At 39.0% G+C, this 14164-nt stretch overlaps 1 protein-coding gene across 1 annotated transcript; it reads left to right on the plus strand.

Moving 5' to 3' along the window:
- NABP2 (nucleic acid binding protein 2) lies at positions 1-11988 on the plus strand. The gene is made up of 8 exons (XM_015822916.1): positions 1-110; positions 448-540; positions 2275-2379; positions 3686-3824; positions 5343-5414; positions 7446-7527; positions 9436-9499; positions 11507-11988. The coding sequence occupies exons 3-8, from the start codon at positions 2301-2303 to the stop codon at positions 11701-11703; spliced, it is 633 nt and encodes a 210-aa protein (XP_015678402.1). The 5' UTR covers positions 1-110; positions 448-540; positions 2275-2300; the 3' UTR covers positions 11704-11988.
- The last annotated feature ends 2176 nt before the right edge of the window (positions 11989-14164 follow it).

Here is a 14164-nt window from a genome sequence, read left to right on the forward strand (position 1 = left end):
GATACTTCCTGGAATGTCTGCAAGTGGACGTTCATCTGGCTGTTTCACTGAAAAGTGATGATGGGGACTTTCTTCTATACAAGATGTAATTAATAGCCATGAGATTGTAGGTAAGAAGAATGTGCGATTTCGGCAGACTGTTTGTTGCTTTGGACACAGCACAAAAACATATGGACATGTTGCAGGGCCAGCAGATCCACGTTCAGTAGGAACGAGACTGCTCACTAGCATATTAAGTTGTTCTATTGAACTTTTTAACCATGTTTCATTTAATTATATTATTACAATGCAAGCATATTTTTTAAGAGTAAGTAAATTAGTATCTGCTTCATAAGGAGAGGAATCGCATAGCAAAAAACTGCTAGAAGATGAAATTTGATCAGGAGGGGGATAAATGATTCCCTAAGAAACAATGGAAAGTACTTTATTTGTTTTTCTTTTTCACAGTGGAATGCAACCTCTAACCAGATCAAGTATGCTATACAACCTCCCTTGAAACTAGCTTTCTACATGTGCTGAAAATTATTCAGTTTGTTCAAAGTAGGTATTGTAACAATGGTCAGTGGGAGCTAAAACCTGACAAAACTGCATTACGAGCTTTTGTAAAATACCAGGATGAGCTTATAATTTGCTTCAGAAAGGAAAAAGTTGGCAACAGCAGTTTAAACATGGCTGGAATTTGGGAGCGGATATGGGGAAGGGGAGAGTATATTTTATAGCCATCCTTTTAAATACTTAGATTGATTACACTCAAGACTGTACTAGAGAGGCTACTTTTCTTTATAATTTCCCAAGGAATGTCAGAAAGCGTCTGCCCTGTTAGCAATAAGGAAACAAGGAATCTATAAAAGAATATGATTTTACCTGTGCATTCTAAGGTTGTAATAAGTAAAAGCTCTTACATTGGGCGGGGGGGTGAACGTTATATGTCTTTTGTGGTGAATTGATTAAAACTACAGTTATTTTCTGTATATATTACAGGAATTGTGTGTAAAACATTTGCATTTGAAATCTCTGTCAAAGAAGTTTGTCATAAATGTATAGATGTGTGCTTTTTGATCATGGAAATGTAAGGTGTGCTTGGGATAGAAGGTGTGTGAACCTGGGGATGGTATATAGAATTCAGCTCATATTCCTGCACATATTTCCAGTAATATGCTGCTGCTTCCTTGATAGACAAATACAGGTAGTCCTCGACTTACAATAGTTTGTTTAATAACCATTCAAAGTTGCAACGGCATTGAAGAAAGTAACTTATGACCATTTTTCACACTTATGACCATTGTAGCATCCCCATGGTGACGTGATCAAAATTCAAACGCTTGGCAACTGACTTATATTTATGATGATTGTAGTCTCCCAGAGGCATGTGATCACCTTTTGGGACCTTCTGACAAGCAAAGTCAATGGGGAAACCAAATTCACTTAACAACTATGCAAGAAAGGTCACGGGCAAAACTTACTTAGCAAACATTTCACTTAGCGGCAGAAATTTGGGCTTGATTGTGGTGGTAAATTGAGGACTACCAGTAAAAACTGATTTCTTGCTTATGTATTTTAACTCCATGTTGCTGTTTTTCATTTTGGATTTTTCAAAGCTTATTTTCCAAATTAGGTATCTGCAGTTTGGATAATATTGGCTGGGTTTATATATTGACCCATAATTTGCTTATGAAACCACAGTTGAATGAATTCACACAATATACTAACAAAAAAGAAAATCAAATTATGTCTTGATGTGCTATGAGAACCCAGCAGTTGCATGTTAAAATGTAGGGTTTATTTTAAAGTCTGGTTGGACATCCTCACATCTGTACTTTTAGAAGCATCTTTCTATTTAAAAGTGAGTTTTGTTTGCTTTCTCTCTTGAATAGCTCACATATTAGCCTATGATGTTTAAAAACAAATACTGTAAAATATTGTTTCTGTAAGTGCCTTGTGATTCTGTATAAGTTTTCAGTCACAGAAGCTTTTCCAATTTGTCAGAATCCCAAGAGCCTAAATTTTGGTATTGGGCAAAATAGTATCAGCTTCTTGCATATAATTGTAGAAGAAGGAAGAATGTGGTAATGGGAGGAATAAATTTAATTTACACAATTTGTATATCTATGTCTTTATAATCTTGCATATTTGGAGTTGGGCTGTGTTTTATATCACTAGAAGAGAATACAATATCTTCAAGATTAAAATAGAATACTTTTCTTATCTGTTACAAGCAGCATTTTCTTATTTGTTCTATCTATGAATATAAGACTATTTAAAATTATTTGCCAGGTACTGGAAATCAGAAGCCATTTAACATGACAACAGAAACGTTGGTGAAAGATATTAAACCAGGCATGAAAAATCTAAATCTTATATTCATTGTGCTGGAAACAGGTAAGTCATGTGAAAGAGAAAATAGGTTTGTATTTTTTTAAAATCACTATGTAAGCAGTTGGGAGACCAAGATACATGCCCTATTTCTCACTAGAATGCTTCAATTCTGGGTAAGATATTTTCACTGCCTTTTTTTGTAATTACTTTGTAATTACTATGTAATTATTTCCTTTCCCTCACTGATCAACTAATTGCTGTCTTATTCCAGAAAATGTTGGTTATTAGCCAGATTAAAAATACTTTCTTTAAAACAAAATTGTATTTTCAAAAAGATACTTTATATAACTAGATCGATAATGTTACTGAAGTTATAAAATTAATACTCAAAATAGCATTAGTAAAAGGTAAACCATAGCAAACAAAGTACATTGAACTATTTTTATGATATAAAACAAAAGTATATATTTTAGCTTAAAATCTCCACTACAGTATTATTTATAATTATAAAAAAGAAGAAGAAAACCCCTTAAGAATAATATACATAAGTATTTAATTTCTGACTCCCCTCTTTGTACTCCAAACAATTTGCAGTACCTGTTGGCTTTTAAAGTTAAAAATACTTTTAAAAGTTTATTATATATTACATACTAATGAACTCAGTGGTATATACTTACAGTACACTTAAGTGGCTTTAAAATTGCAATGTTATATGAGGGGGGAAAATAATACAGATAATTCTCGATTAATGATCACTCAAAGTTATGTGATTAAAGTTAATGACATGATTAAGTGATCAAAGTTAACAGGATTTGCTTAAGGACAGCTACAAGGAATGCCGAGATTACTGTTGCTAAGCAACGGAGTTGTGATGTTGCACTGTACGACCGCATCGCTTAGTGATTGAAATTCCTGTCCCAATTATCCTTAAGCAGGTCTACCTGTATGGCATGATCACTGCTGCTGATCATGAAACAGTTTCCGTGATATAGAGAAGCAGACTGAACTCTCAGAAAATGACTATTTTTTTAGATAATCTAAACAATTTACTTCCAGTCTGATACATATACCAGCTCAGTATTTAAACATCTAGGCCAGGGGTAGGCAACCTGGGCTCTTTTATGACTCGTGGACTTTAACTCCCAGGATTCCTGAGCCAGTTATGCTGGCTCAGGAATTCTGGGAGTTGAAGTCCACGGGTCATAAAAGAGCCCAGGTTGCCTACCCCTGGTCTAGGCTTAAAAGAATATGCAGTTGAAGGTGGGATGTATTTGGAGTGAAGCAGTGAGTGACAAAAAAACCCTCTCCTTCACTCATGAAAGCAGATGCCTGCAGTTGTCTTGAATTGTGGTTCTTGTTCTATCATTAGGCCGGGTGACCAAGACAAAGGATGGTCACGAAGTACGGACGTGTAAAGTAGCTGACAAAACAGGCAGCATTAACATCTCTGTATGGGATGATGTTGGAAATTTAATCCAGCCAGGCGATATCATCCGACTCACCAAAGGGTATGGGGGTTTTTCCAAGAGGAGTGGCTTGGGAGAAGCTTGGGGAAGAGGTGTTGTTTTTGAAACTGTGGCTAAACCCTATGTCAGGGGTAGGCAACCTTGGCTCTTTTATGACTCGTGGACTTCAACTCCCAGAATTCCTGAGCCAGAATTCTGGGAGTTGAAGTCCACGAGTCATAAAAGAGCCAAGGTTGCCTACTCCTGCTTATGTCAAGAGAACAGCAAGTATGACTTGACTGTTTTGTGGAATGTGCTCAAATTAGTTCATACAAATTAGTTATTTAACGTGTTTCACCGCTTTTCTAAATTTTGTTAGGAAAGTTTAAGGGAGGGATGGGAAATCTGAGACTTCAGATGTTGCTGAACTATTATCTTCTAACACGCCTCATCATTGGCCATGCAGTCTTGGCTACCAGATGTTTTAGATCCAGCAGAATGAACTTTTCATCAGCCCTAATATAAAGACTATATATAATTCTTGGGATCAGTCTAATCTGCAACATTTAACCTATTTCTTAGACCTGTACATATTTTCTTCTGCAAATGTACATGTTGCTTTTAAGGTTCATTTTCCTCATATTTACACTAAGGCAGACTTAAGCTTAATTTATGCATTGTTGTTGGTCATAATTTAGTTTGCTTGACATTGATTTGTCTTGTGGAGTTGAACCCAGCTATTGTGGTTTATAAACCATGATTTATGGCTCAGTATGTAATTTGAACCTATCCAATTTTGCTTATTCAGTAAATGATGGTTAACCAAACACTGATTGAGCAGAACGCATGAATCTGCCTATAAAAAGTGGTGTACAGGTAGTGTACTTTTAGTGACTACAGTTGGGACTGGCAACTCGCTTGTTCAGAGAAGCAGTTGCCAAATGAAACAATTGCTCTGCTTAGGATCTTACTTCAGCTTTCTTCTGCTTTAGAGACCTACAAAGGTTGTAAATGTGAGAATTGGTCATAAAGTTACTTTTTCATCACTGTTGTAAGACTGAACAATCACTAAATGAGACAGTCACTAAACAAGAACTACCTGTATACAAGCAGAGCGTCCTGTAACATTGCTCTGACCTTTTTTGATGTTCTGTGCAAATATGAACATGCTAGCAAAGACCCAACACACTAAGTTTGCTGTACTGTGCAGCCAGCCCAACTAACTGAACATTTTTGTTCAATTCCAATAAGTAGAGCAAATCTAGAAAACTTAGCAGCAGAATCCCATTCATGGCTCCTTGGAAATAAGTCTGTTGAATTCAAGGATACTCACTCCTAGATAAATCAGTTTGCGGTTCATATATTACTGGTTTCAATGAGATTTAAGAACATATAATCTTCCTCTCTTGCACCCATTATCATCTTTGTCTGGAAGATTAGTTTACTTCCATGAGGAACAAACAAGCACTGTACAGATATTATATAGATAGAGCTTCATGTGATGCACCAAAAAGACAGATTTCTTCTTGAGCAAAACTAGGAACTGTGTGCTGCTTTCAATAATGAGTTTTTCTTTATCAGGTACTCATCAATTTTTAAAGGCTGCTTGACACTGTACACTGGACGTGGAGGAGATCTGCAGAAAGTAGGAGAGTAAGGCTCATAGTTTATCTCAATGGTTCTTCCCAGTATTAGGGGATAGCTAGGTGGATTTTTTCCAATTTTGTGCAAAGACAGATTATCACCAAAGAATAATTCTGCCCTAGAACATATAAAATATCTCAAACCATGGAAGGCATCTTCCTTTGTTTTTAGGTTGAAAGAAATTGGTAACATCTTATTATATTTCAGATTACATTTAGCAATCCATCTGTCATTAAGAAATCACTGCCTGATCCACAGGTCTAAATCTTATGCCATGACTTCTTTATTCTCTAGGATAAATGTCCCTACCCTGTGCTATACTTAATTTAAGCTTCACTTTGTTATCAAGATATATTTTGTTTTTTCACAGTGAACTTCTAGTTTTCCCAATGATTATTTCAGTGAGACATTCCACACTGAAGTATTACAGTTGTTATTTGTGCTAATAAAGATTTGTATAATGATTTTTACATATTGTTCTTTAGCCATTCTTAAATCAGTGTATAGTGCTATAGAGGTTCACTATCCTTAGGCTAAAAGGGTATGGCTTGGAGGAAAAATGTAGTGAATAAGGACAAAGAATAATATTAAATATGTGCAGGTCAAAGGAAAAAATAATTCAGAATGCACGGGGGTGATCTTGAAAGTTTATTTTATTTTATTTTAATCCTGCCTTTATTATCTTTATAAATAATTAGGGCAGAAAACATATCTAATACACCTTCCTCATATTTTCCCCACAATAGCAATCCTACAAGGTGATTTGGACTGAGGGAGAGTGACTGGCCCAAACTCACTCAGCCAGCTTTTATGCCTAAAGCAGGACTAGAACTCATAGTCTCCCAGTTTTTAGCCTGGTGCCTTAACCAGTAGATCAAACTGGCTCCTTCATTTCATAACATTTCAATTTATGAAGAAGCTGCATCTTTCCTGGTATTGTGCAGATGCTGCCTTACATTCCTGGAAAAGATGTGTTTGATTTAAAGAACTGCCAGCAGGTGCTATGTGCTAATTCACCTAATTGACCTCACCCCCTTTAAAGCTCTGAACATCTCAAAGAGCACAGTGCTCAGTTTTAATGTTAAAATGATCTTGGTGTATCTATTCCACTAACCATGAATCAATCTTAAATGCCCAGATAAAACAAGTGTGTCCAAGTTCTAAAGCTGATGGTTGATGTATTTCCTAGTTGATGTCTGAGTCAGAGCTCCTTCATCCCTCCTTTGATCTTCAGTAAGAGCTCACTGTGAATAATCTTGCCTAAGTGTTACTATCTACCTCTGGATCTCTTTCATTTATTAACAACATGAACATTAACACCAGGTCCATAATGTTGCCATTGTTGGCTGGTCAAGTTTTAATTTCAATGGGTTGAGTTAATATTTTCCCACCTTCATTCTTTCCACCCTTATTATTTCCCTTGAAAGTCCATTGTTTGGAAGAGCGGAGCTTTTAAGTTTTGTATTTGCCAGAAAAAAATTAAAGGTAGTTTCGGGATTGTTTTGCATGGTTATTCCATCTTGCTGCACTAGAGGGAAATAAAGGATATTCTGGCACCTCTTTGTTGGGGAGGGGGCAGCAGTCTTCAGTTTATCTTCAAAGGAAGCTTAGCAATATCCCTTAGAGCAGAGTTCCCCAACCTTGGCCACTTTGTAACTTGTGGACTTCAACTCCCAGAATTCCTCAGCCAACCATGCTGGCTGAGGAATTCTGAGAGTTAAAGTCCACAAGTCATAAAGTGGCCAAGGTTGAGGACCCCTGCCTTAGAGTACCAGATGGATTTCCATACTAGTTATAATTTCAGTGGTGCCTCATTTTGTTTCCCTTCTTCTGTCTAAACTTTTTTTCTTTTTTTTTGTTCGCAAGCCACTTTGATTGCAAGAATCGGGGTTTCTTTTTCAAGCGAGCTATAAGCCACTGTAGGACATATTGCAGTTTCATTACGACAGTGCAGTATGCATTGTTAAGAGAGAGGGAATTAAAAAGAACAAGGAAAAAAAATTCATCAGTTGAATGACAATTGCATCTTCTGCTCTCTAGGTTTTGTATGGTTTATTCAGAAGTGCCAAATTTCAGTGAGCCAAATCCTGATTATGTTGCCCAGCAGTCACAAAACAAAAATGTAAGTATAAGAATTGCCTTAGTTTGGTTTTTCTTAGTCACTGACTAGTGGGACTCAGAAATAGTGTAGGGGGGACATAAGCTTGGTCAGTGAAACTTTAAAGCTTTAAAACCTAACCATGAATGCTGTGTAGAGTAATAGATTGCTTCTAAACATATATATGTCTTTCTTGGAAAAAGTGGGCTGTTTTGTTTTCAAAATGGTGGAACCCAATTTCATCACTAGAGTGCTTTATGCAAATTAAGAAAAATCCAAGGATCTTTGTCTAACTAAACTGATGCTGAGGTGTGAAATAAAAGTTTATTGATGGATTTCATAAGCCTAAGAACCGTTCCTTGCCCAGTCGCAGGATGACTGTACTTTTCTTGCCTTTTCTTTTTTCTCAAGCAGAATCCTTTAAAAATATGCCTCTTGTGATAGATAACCACCTCTTGTTGCGTTTCTTCTCTTTTAAAATCCCGTGCTTGTTTTAGATTTTGTAGAAGTTGGGTTTTACATGTGCCTGTCAAGAGAAAGTTTCAGCAGGTGGCAGCATTGGCCCAACTTGGGAGTCAGAAACTAAACTAAAGGAGACTTGCTTATTATATGTATAGGACTCTCAACAACCAGTACTGGAGATATTGATTGAGCCAGGAAGTCAAAAAAGGAAAAAGGAATGATAAAGACCTCTTTAGTTCTGTTGACAGTGACATATACAAATGGTTGCCTCCATAACGTGCTCAGAAATCAGCCTCAACTGAGGGACCTTACACAACCTAATTACACAATCCAATCCAGGACAAGTGAGCCTGATGTTTTGGGCTTCACCCTCTGCTAGTCCCAACCAGGTCAGGGATTATGTAGATTCAGATCATCTAGAGCAGGGATGTCAAGCCGGATGCGTCACGCGGAAGCCGCGTCCACCCCAGCTCCAGCAAGGGGGAAAAAGTCGCGAGACATCGCAACACGTCACGTGACGCAGCGAGTTGGACACCTCTGATCTAGAGAAATGACTACAGAAGGTATCATGGACCTCAAGTGTCAGGCAAAACCAGGGATGCAAGTCCCACTCCTTTTATGTGCAAGCAATACATATAGTAGCCATTAAAAAGAGTCATGGCTTCAGTTATCTAGTTACACTAGCCATATTGAAGATACTGACCCTTCTCATACCCCAAGCTGGGTAGCCTATCCTGGCTTTCCTTTCAGAAAAAAAGGGATAATAAACTTTTCAGGTGTGTAACCTGAGAGAGTTCATACGTGTTTAAGAGACACCTTGATGAAATGTGAAGGGATAAGCAGGAGCTGAAGCGTTTCCCCTGCATGAGTTTTAAAAGAGTGGCATAGTGGTTGTGCTTTGGATTGCATTGAGGGAACCTGGACTGATGTCCCTCCTCACTCATGGAAACTAACCTGGTGGATTTATATATAGTCTCAGCCAAACATACCTCACTGAGTTATGGGAAGAAAATGAAGGGTGATCCCCATATTTCCAGCTTTCAGTTACTGGAGAAAATATGAGAATCAAATCTAACAAATAATGATACAAAATCTCAGGATATGTATTTGGCAAATTTATTGGTTGCCTGAATGGATCTAAATCACAAGTATGAGGAGGACTTTAAATGGGAGCAAATTTAGTGGCTAGTTGGCTGGAGCAAATTTAGTGGCTAGTCATCTCTCAGAAATATTTTACAGATAACATCTTAATAGATAACATCATGCCAGCCAGATCTTGTTGCTTTGTTGTGTAAAGATGTTTTTGTTTTGCAATGTAGTATAGTTTATGCCACCTATTCTTCTCCACCCACACTTAGAAATTCTGGGTAGATAGTTGGATTGGTTTCCTTCTCTGTTCTCTACCCCAGGGTCTTTTAAATCTAGATTTTCTGCATGGGTTAAAATAGTTGTTTTGGTTCTGTCTTATAGACCCCAAATGACAACGCAGCCCCCACAGCCTCTCAAACCACACCAGGACCTTCTACATCAGCAGGTAATACAACTGGATCCAAGCTAATGAGTGATAGGTCTGCTCTTGTCTTGATGACCTTCTGACAATCTGATTTATAGATTTATAAATAGGGTGGGCTAATTTATTGGCTGGTAGTGCATAAGCATGTAGCTGGGCTTGTATATAATATTGTATCATAAACTGGGACCTTTTGTTCCTTCTGCTCATTCATGTTGATTGGCTTGCACACATGTTAATTATAATATTATTTATTTGGTTTTAGCTTAAAGTTACATAGAGGTAGTCCTTGACTTACAACCATAGCAGAGTCCAAACTTTTGGTTGCTAAGCAATGCAGTTAAGTGAGTTATGCCTCATTTTGCGACCCTTTTTGCTACAGTTGTTAAGCAAATCATGCAGCCATTAAGCAATTCTGGCTTCTCCCATTGACTTTGCTTGTCAGAAGCCAGCTGGGAAGATTATAAATGGTGATCACCTGATCCCAGGACAATGCAACCCATCAAATAAATCCATGCCAGTTGCCAAGCACCCGAATCCTGATTGTGTGACCGTGGGGATGCTGGAACCATCGTAAATGTAAAAACGTTCACCAATCACTTTTTTCAGTGCTGTTCTAACTTCAATAGGTCACTAAACGAATGGTTGTAAGTCGAGGACTACCTGTATTAATTTAGATACCGTGGCTTATAAACTATGATTTATGACAATGTTACATGGGAATAAAATTAGTGCTTTGTATGGTCAACAAACCATATGTCAGTGCACTAGTCAGGAGGCCACATGAGTTCTCCCAGCATCTCAGGATTTTGTAGCAGAGAAGCCAGACTTCACTGGTACCATATTTATGCGGGGTTTTTGAAAATAAGGGTGGAGCAGGAAGGTCTCCAATCTTTAGCTGAGACTTCTTCTCCCAAACCCCCAAAGTGAGCTGAAATGGGACTATTAAAAGATGGCTGTGAAAGTTGGACCATAAGAAAAGCTGAGAGTCAAAGAATTGAGGCCTTTGAACTATGGTGCTGGAGAAGAGTCCTGCGAGTCCCCTGGACTGCAAGGCGATTAAAACGGTCAGTCCTAGAGGAGATCAACCCCGACTGCTCTTTAGTTGAAACTCAAATACTTTGGCCACCTAATGAGAAGGAAGGACTCACTGGAGAAGAGCCTGATGCTGGGAAAGATTGAGGGCAATAGAAGAAGGGGACGACAGAGAATGAGGTGGCTGGATGGAGTCACTGAAGCAGTAGGCGTCAGCTTAAATGGACTCCAGAAGATGGTAGAGGACAGGAAGGCCTGGAGGAACGTTATCCATGGGGTCGCGATGGGTCGGACACGACTTCGCAACTAACAACAACAACGATTCTTGGCTGTTGGGAAGTTCTTCATGGTAGAAATGGAGCACTTTACCTTCAAGAAGCTTCCTGTGGCCATCCCTCCCTTCCTTTATTATCTCTCCTTGGAAAACGCAGAAAAATGAGCAGAAGGGTATTATGATGATCCCTGGAGGCTTTCATCTGCTCAGGGGAGTACGTTGCTGCCCCTGAACAGGCTGCCTATCCCTGCTTAGCATGATGTCAATCTCAACTTTGGGCTAGTCTTCCTTTGATTGGCAGGAGTCATATAGAAATGTGGCCCAGAGGCCATGGTCTCATTGCCTAGTGATTTACTGCAAACTTGTAGAAATCCCTCCTTGGAGAATCATCTGCCAGAAGATCTAGCATTTCTTCTCCAATCAATGAAATAAAACCCAGTTCCAAAATCAAGTTGCCACAAGGCAAAAACCAACAAGCAAATGTATCTCCATTTGGCTTCTTTACCTTTTCACTTATTTTTTTGGGTGGTGGTGGTGGTAATTTTTCTTGCTCATACTCCTTTGGTCTCCGTTGGGTCCTTGTCTGAGGAACTCAGTATAGGATATGTAGCGACAAATCTTTCATTTTAAGTCTGGTTTTCAAGATTACACTGAATTTTGTAGCTTCGTTGATCTTGTTTCACTCATATCTTTCTATGTTCCTTTATGTTATTTGGCTTTAGCTGCAGAGAACCAGAATGGCAATGGGTTGATCTCCTCTGGAGGTGCTCTGCACCAACCCAGCATCTCAACCCATCCTACCACCAGTCGCATCACTAGGAGTCAACCCAACCATCAAGGTGGAAGCTCATCAAGTCTAGGGTCCTCCTCAAACCCAGTCAGCAATGGCAAAGAGACGCGGAGAAGTAGCAAGAGATAGCAGGGGCTGTGGGTTCAGGAAAGTTTTGGATACCTCTTTCCTCCACTGCCTGCAATACTACTTTGTGCCTCCTTCTGAGGCAAAACAGCTGCTGCTGAGGTGAAGACATGGATACTAGGCTGGAGTAGAGACTCTGGGAACAACATAACGTTTAACCACTGAAATGTATTTTTAACATGGGGTATTATGATTGGGTGAGAGAGATACAGTTTTCAGTGTTTTTACTGAAAAGCTCGTCTTGCCTTTTAGGAATCTTCAAATATTATAAATTGCACTCATTTTTTGCTGGAAATCAATACAAGTGACCTGCCATCTGTTTATTTGATAGTATTTGGTTCCTGTCCATTATCCTCCCAGATAATAAGCTTCTGTGAGTTGGGCATGAGTTTTTGCATTTAGCTCTTTTTAGTTTAGGTCTGCACTTCTTAAAACTCTTTACTTAATCTTTTTAGTCTACAAATTGGAATGAATATGGTTCATAACTTCCCAAGGAAGTGCAGCTGGGCAACAAGAACTGATGCCATGCTTTCCCGAACAACCTTAGGACTGGCCATTAACAGAGCCTTGTCATGTCCAAGAGCCCTGGTGGCGTAGTGATTAGAATACAGTATTGCAGGCTAACTCTGCCCACAGTCTGGAGTTTGATCCTGACGGGCTCAAGGTTGACTCAGCCTTCCATCCTTCTGAGGTCAGTAAAATGAGCCAGACTGTTGGGGGCCATAGGCTGATGTTGTAAACCTCAACCCCCAGGTAACAGCTCACTACTACCCATGGCCTATTTGGAACCAGGCTGCATGATTGGCAAGCAGCACGCACGCGTGTGCGCAGCTTGACTTGCATGAGTGGTGGTTCAGCGCACACGTACACGTGTGCACACTTCAACTTGCGCAAGTTGAGCTGTGCGCGCATGCGTGTGCGTGCTGGCCTACAGCTTGCGCAAGTTGAGCTATGTGTGTGCACTAACCCACTGTTTGCACGGCCCAGTTCCCCTCTCATCTCCCCCAGCTGGGCAGCCAAGCCACAAAGATTGGGGACCGCTGCTATAAAGCTCTATGGGGCGATATATAAGTCTTAGGTGCTAGTGCTATTGCTACAGCTATTTCCCCCAAAAGTGACACTATAATTTACAGCAAACTTTAGAGAGGTTTCTGAAAACAACATGGTAAAAGTACAGCAAAATTAGATTAAACAATAGATTAATCTTTGTTTCAAAATCCTAGCTTTTAATTGTTATGAAAGTCAATGGTTTTTAAGCATACATTATTGTGCTGAGATCTTGAAATCTTTTACATTCCAGTAGAACATAGAATAATTCAGGCTAATTCTGTCCACTGCCAGGAGTTCGATTCTGACTGGCTGAAAATTGACTCAGCCTTCCATCCTTCCAAGGTCGGTAAAATGAGGGCCCAGATTGTTGGGGGCAATATGCTGACACTGTAAACTGCTTAGAGAGGGCTGTAAAGCACTGTAAAGCAGTATATAGGTCTAAGTGCTATTGCTATAATAGGGTTGAAAGGGACCTCAGAGGTCTTTTACTCCAGCCCCCTACCCAAGCAGGAGACCCCATATCAGAGGCTGTTTAGATTGAGCTTCCTGACTATAGTCCAGGGGTCTTCAAACCTGGCCCTTTTATGACTTGTGGACTTCAACTCCCAGAATTCCTCAGCCAGCGAGCCTGGCTGAGAAATTCTGGGAGTTGAAGTCCACAAGTTTAAAAGGGCCAGGTTTGAAGACCCCTGGACTATAGTCACTGCTTCTATTTTGCATCTTCATGCACACAGCCAAGTGAAAGATAATGTCTGTTTATTTTTGAACTGGAAGACCTATACAGATTACGAATGCCAATCAGAATCTTTTGACATTGTAAGAGTCCTATGGGGCATATTTCATGTGTATTTTAATTTAATATCTCTTTCCATATGCATAATTAGAAAACATAAGGGGCTAGCCTAGGCCAAAATTCTGCAAAGCTTGCAGGAAGCTATATATTATCTGGCTCTCGTTTATTTGAAGAAATGTTAAAATCAGCCTTTATCTCAAATAGATCTAAGCATTTTAAAAGGAAGAGAGTGGTCTTTACCCTGAAACTGTTGCCAAAGTTACAACCATTTTAATGCTAATAAAACATCAGAAGGAATGTCTTACTTTTTCCTTGTTATTATGAATAAATGACAGCTGCTTAAACATTTAAATGTTTTGAAATGCTTGGTTATGTAGTTGTTTGGCTACTGCCCCACGTTTTTGCTCCTTTTCCATTGCTCCCCTTTCCAAAATAATTGCTTGAATTAATTTTTAAAAGAACTTCATTGTTTACTCTAGCGTGGTGTGGTTATTGAATGTACTATATGAACAATAACATCTATGAATAGTTGGGGAATACATTTTAATCTTCTTATTCTTTGAGTTTCTCCATGAAGTGCAAATGCTTAATGAGATGAAACTGTGGATTAGAAGGCTTAAT

This window comes from Protobothrops mucrosquamatus, unplaced genomic scaffold (genome assembly GCF_001527695.2).
Source record: "Protobothrops mucrosquamatus isolate PMUCROS unplaced genomic scaffold, P.Mucros_1.0 scaffold1725, whole genome shotgun sequence".
Classification (NCBI taxonomy): Eukaryota; Metazoa; Chordata; class Lepidosauria; order Squamata; family Viperidae; genus Protobothrops; species Protobothrops mucrosquamatus.

Coding starts and splice junctions, on each gene's coding strand:
- NABP2 (XM_015822916.1), top strand. CDS start 2,301: ATGACAACAGAAACGTTGGTGAAAGATATTAAACCAGGCATGAAAAAT. Junction 3,825..5,342: donor ATCATCCGACTCACCAAAGG/GTATGGGGGTTT, acceptor TTTCTTTATCAG/GTACTCATCAATTTTTAAAG. Junction 5,415..7,445: donor GATCTGCAGAAAGTAGGAGA/GTAAGGCTCATA, acceptor TCTGCTCTCTAG/GTTTTGTATGGTTTATTCAG.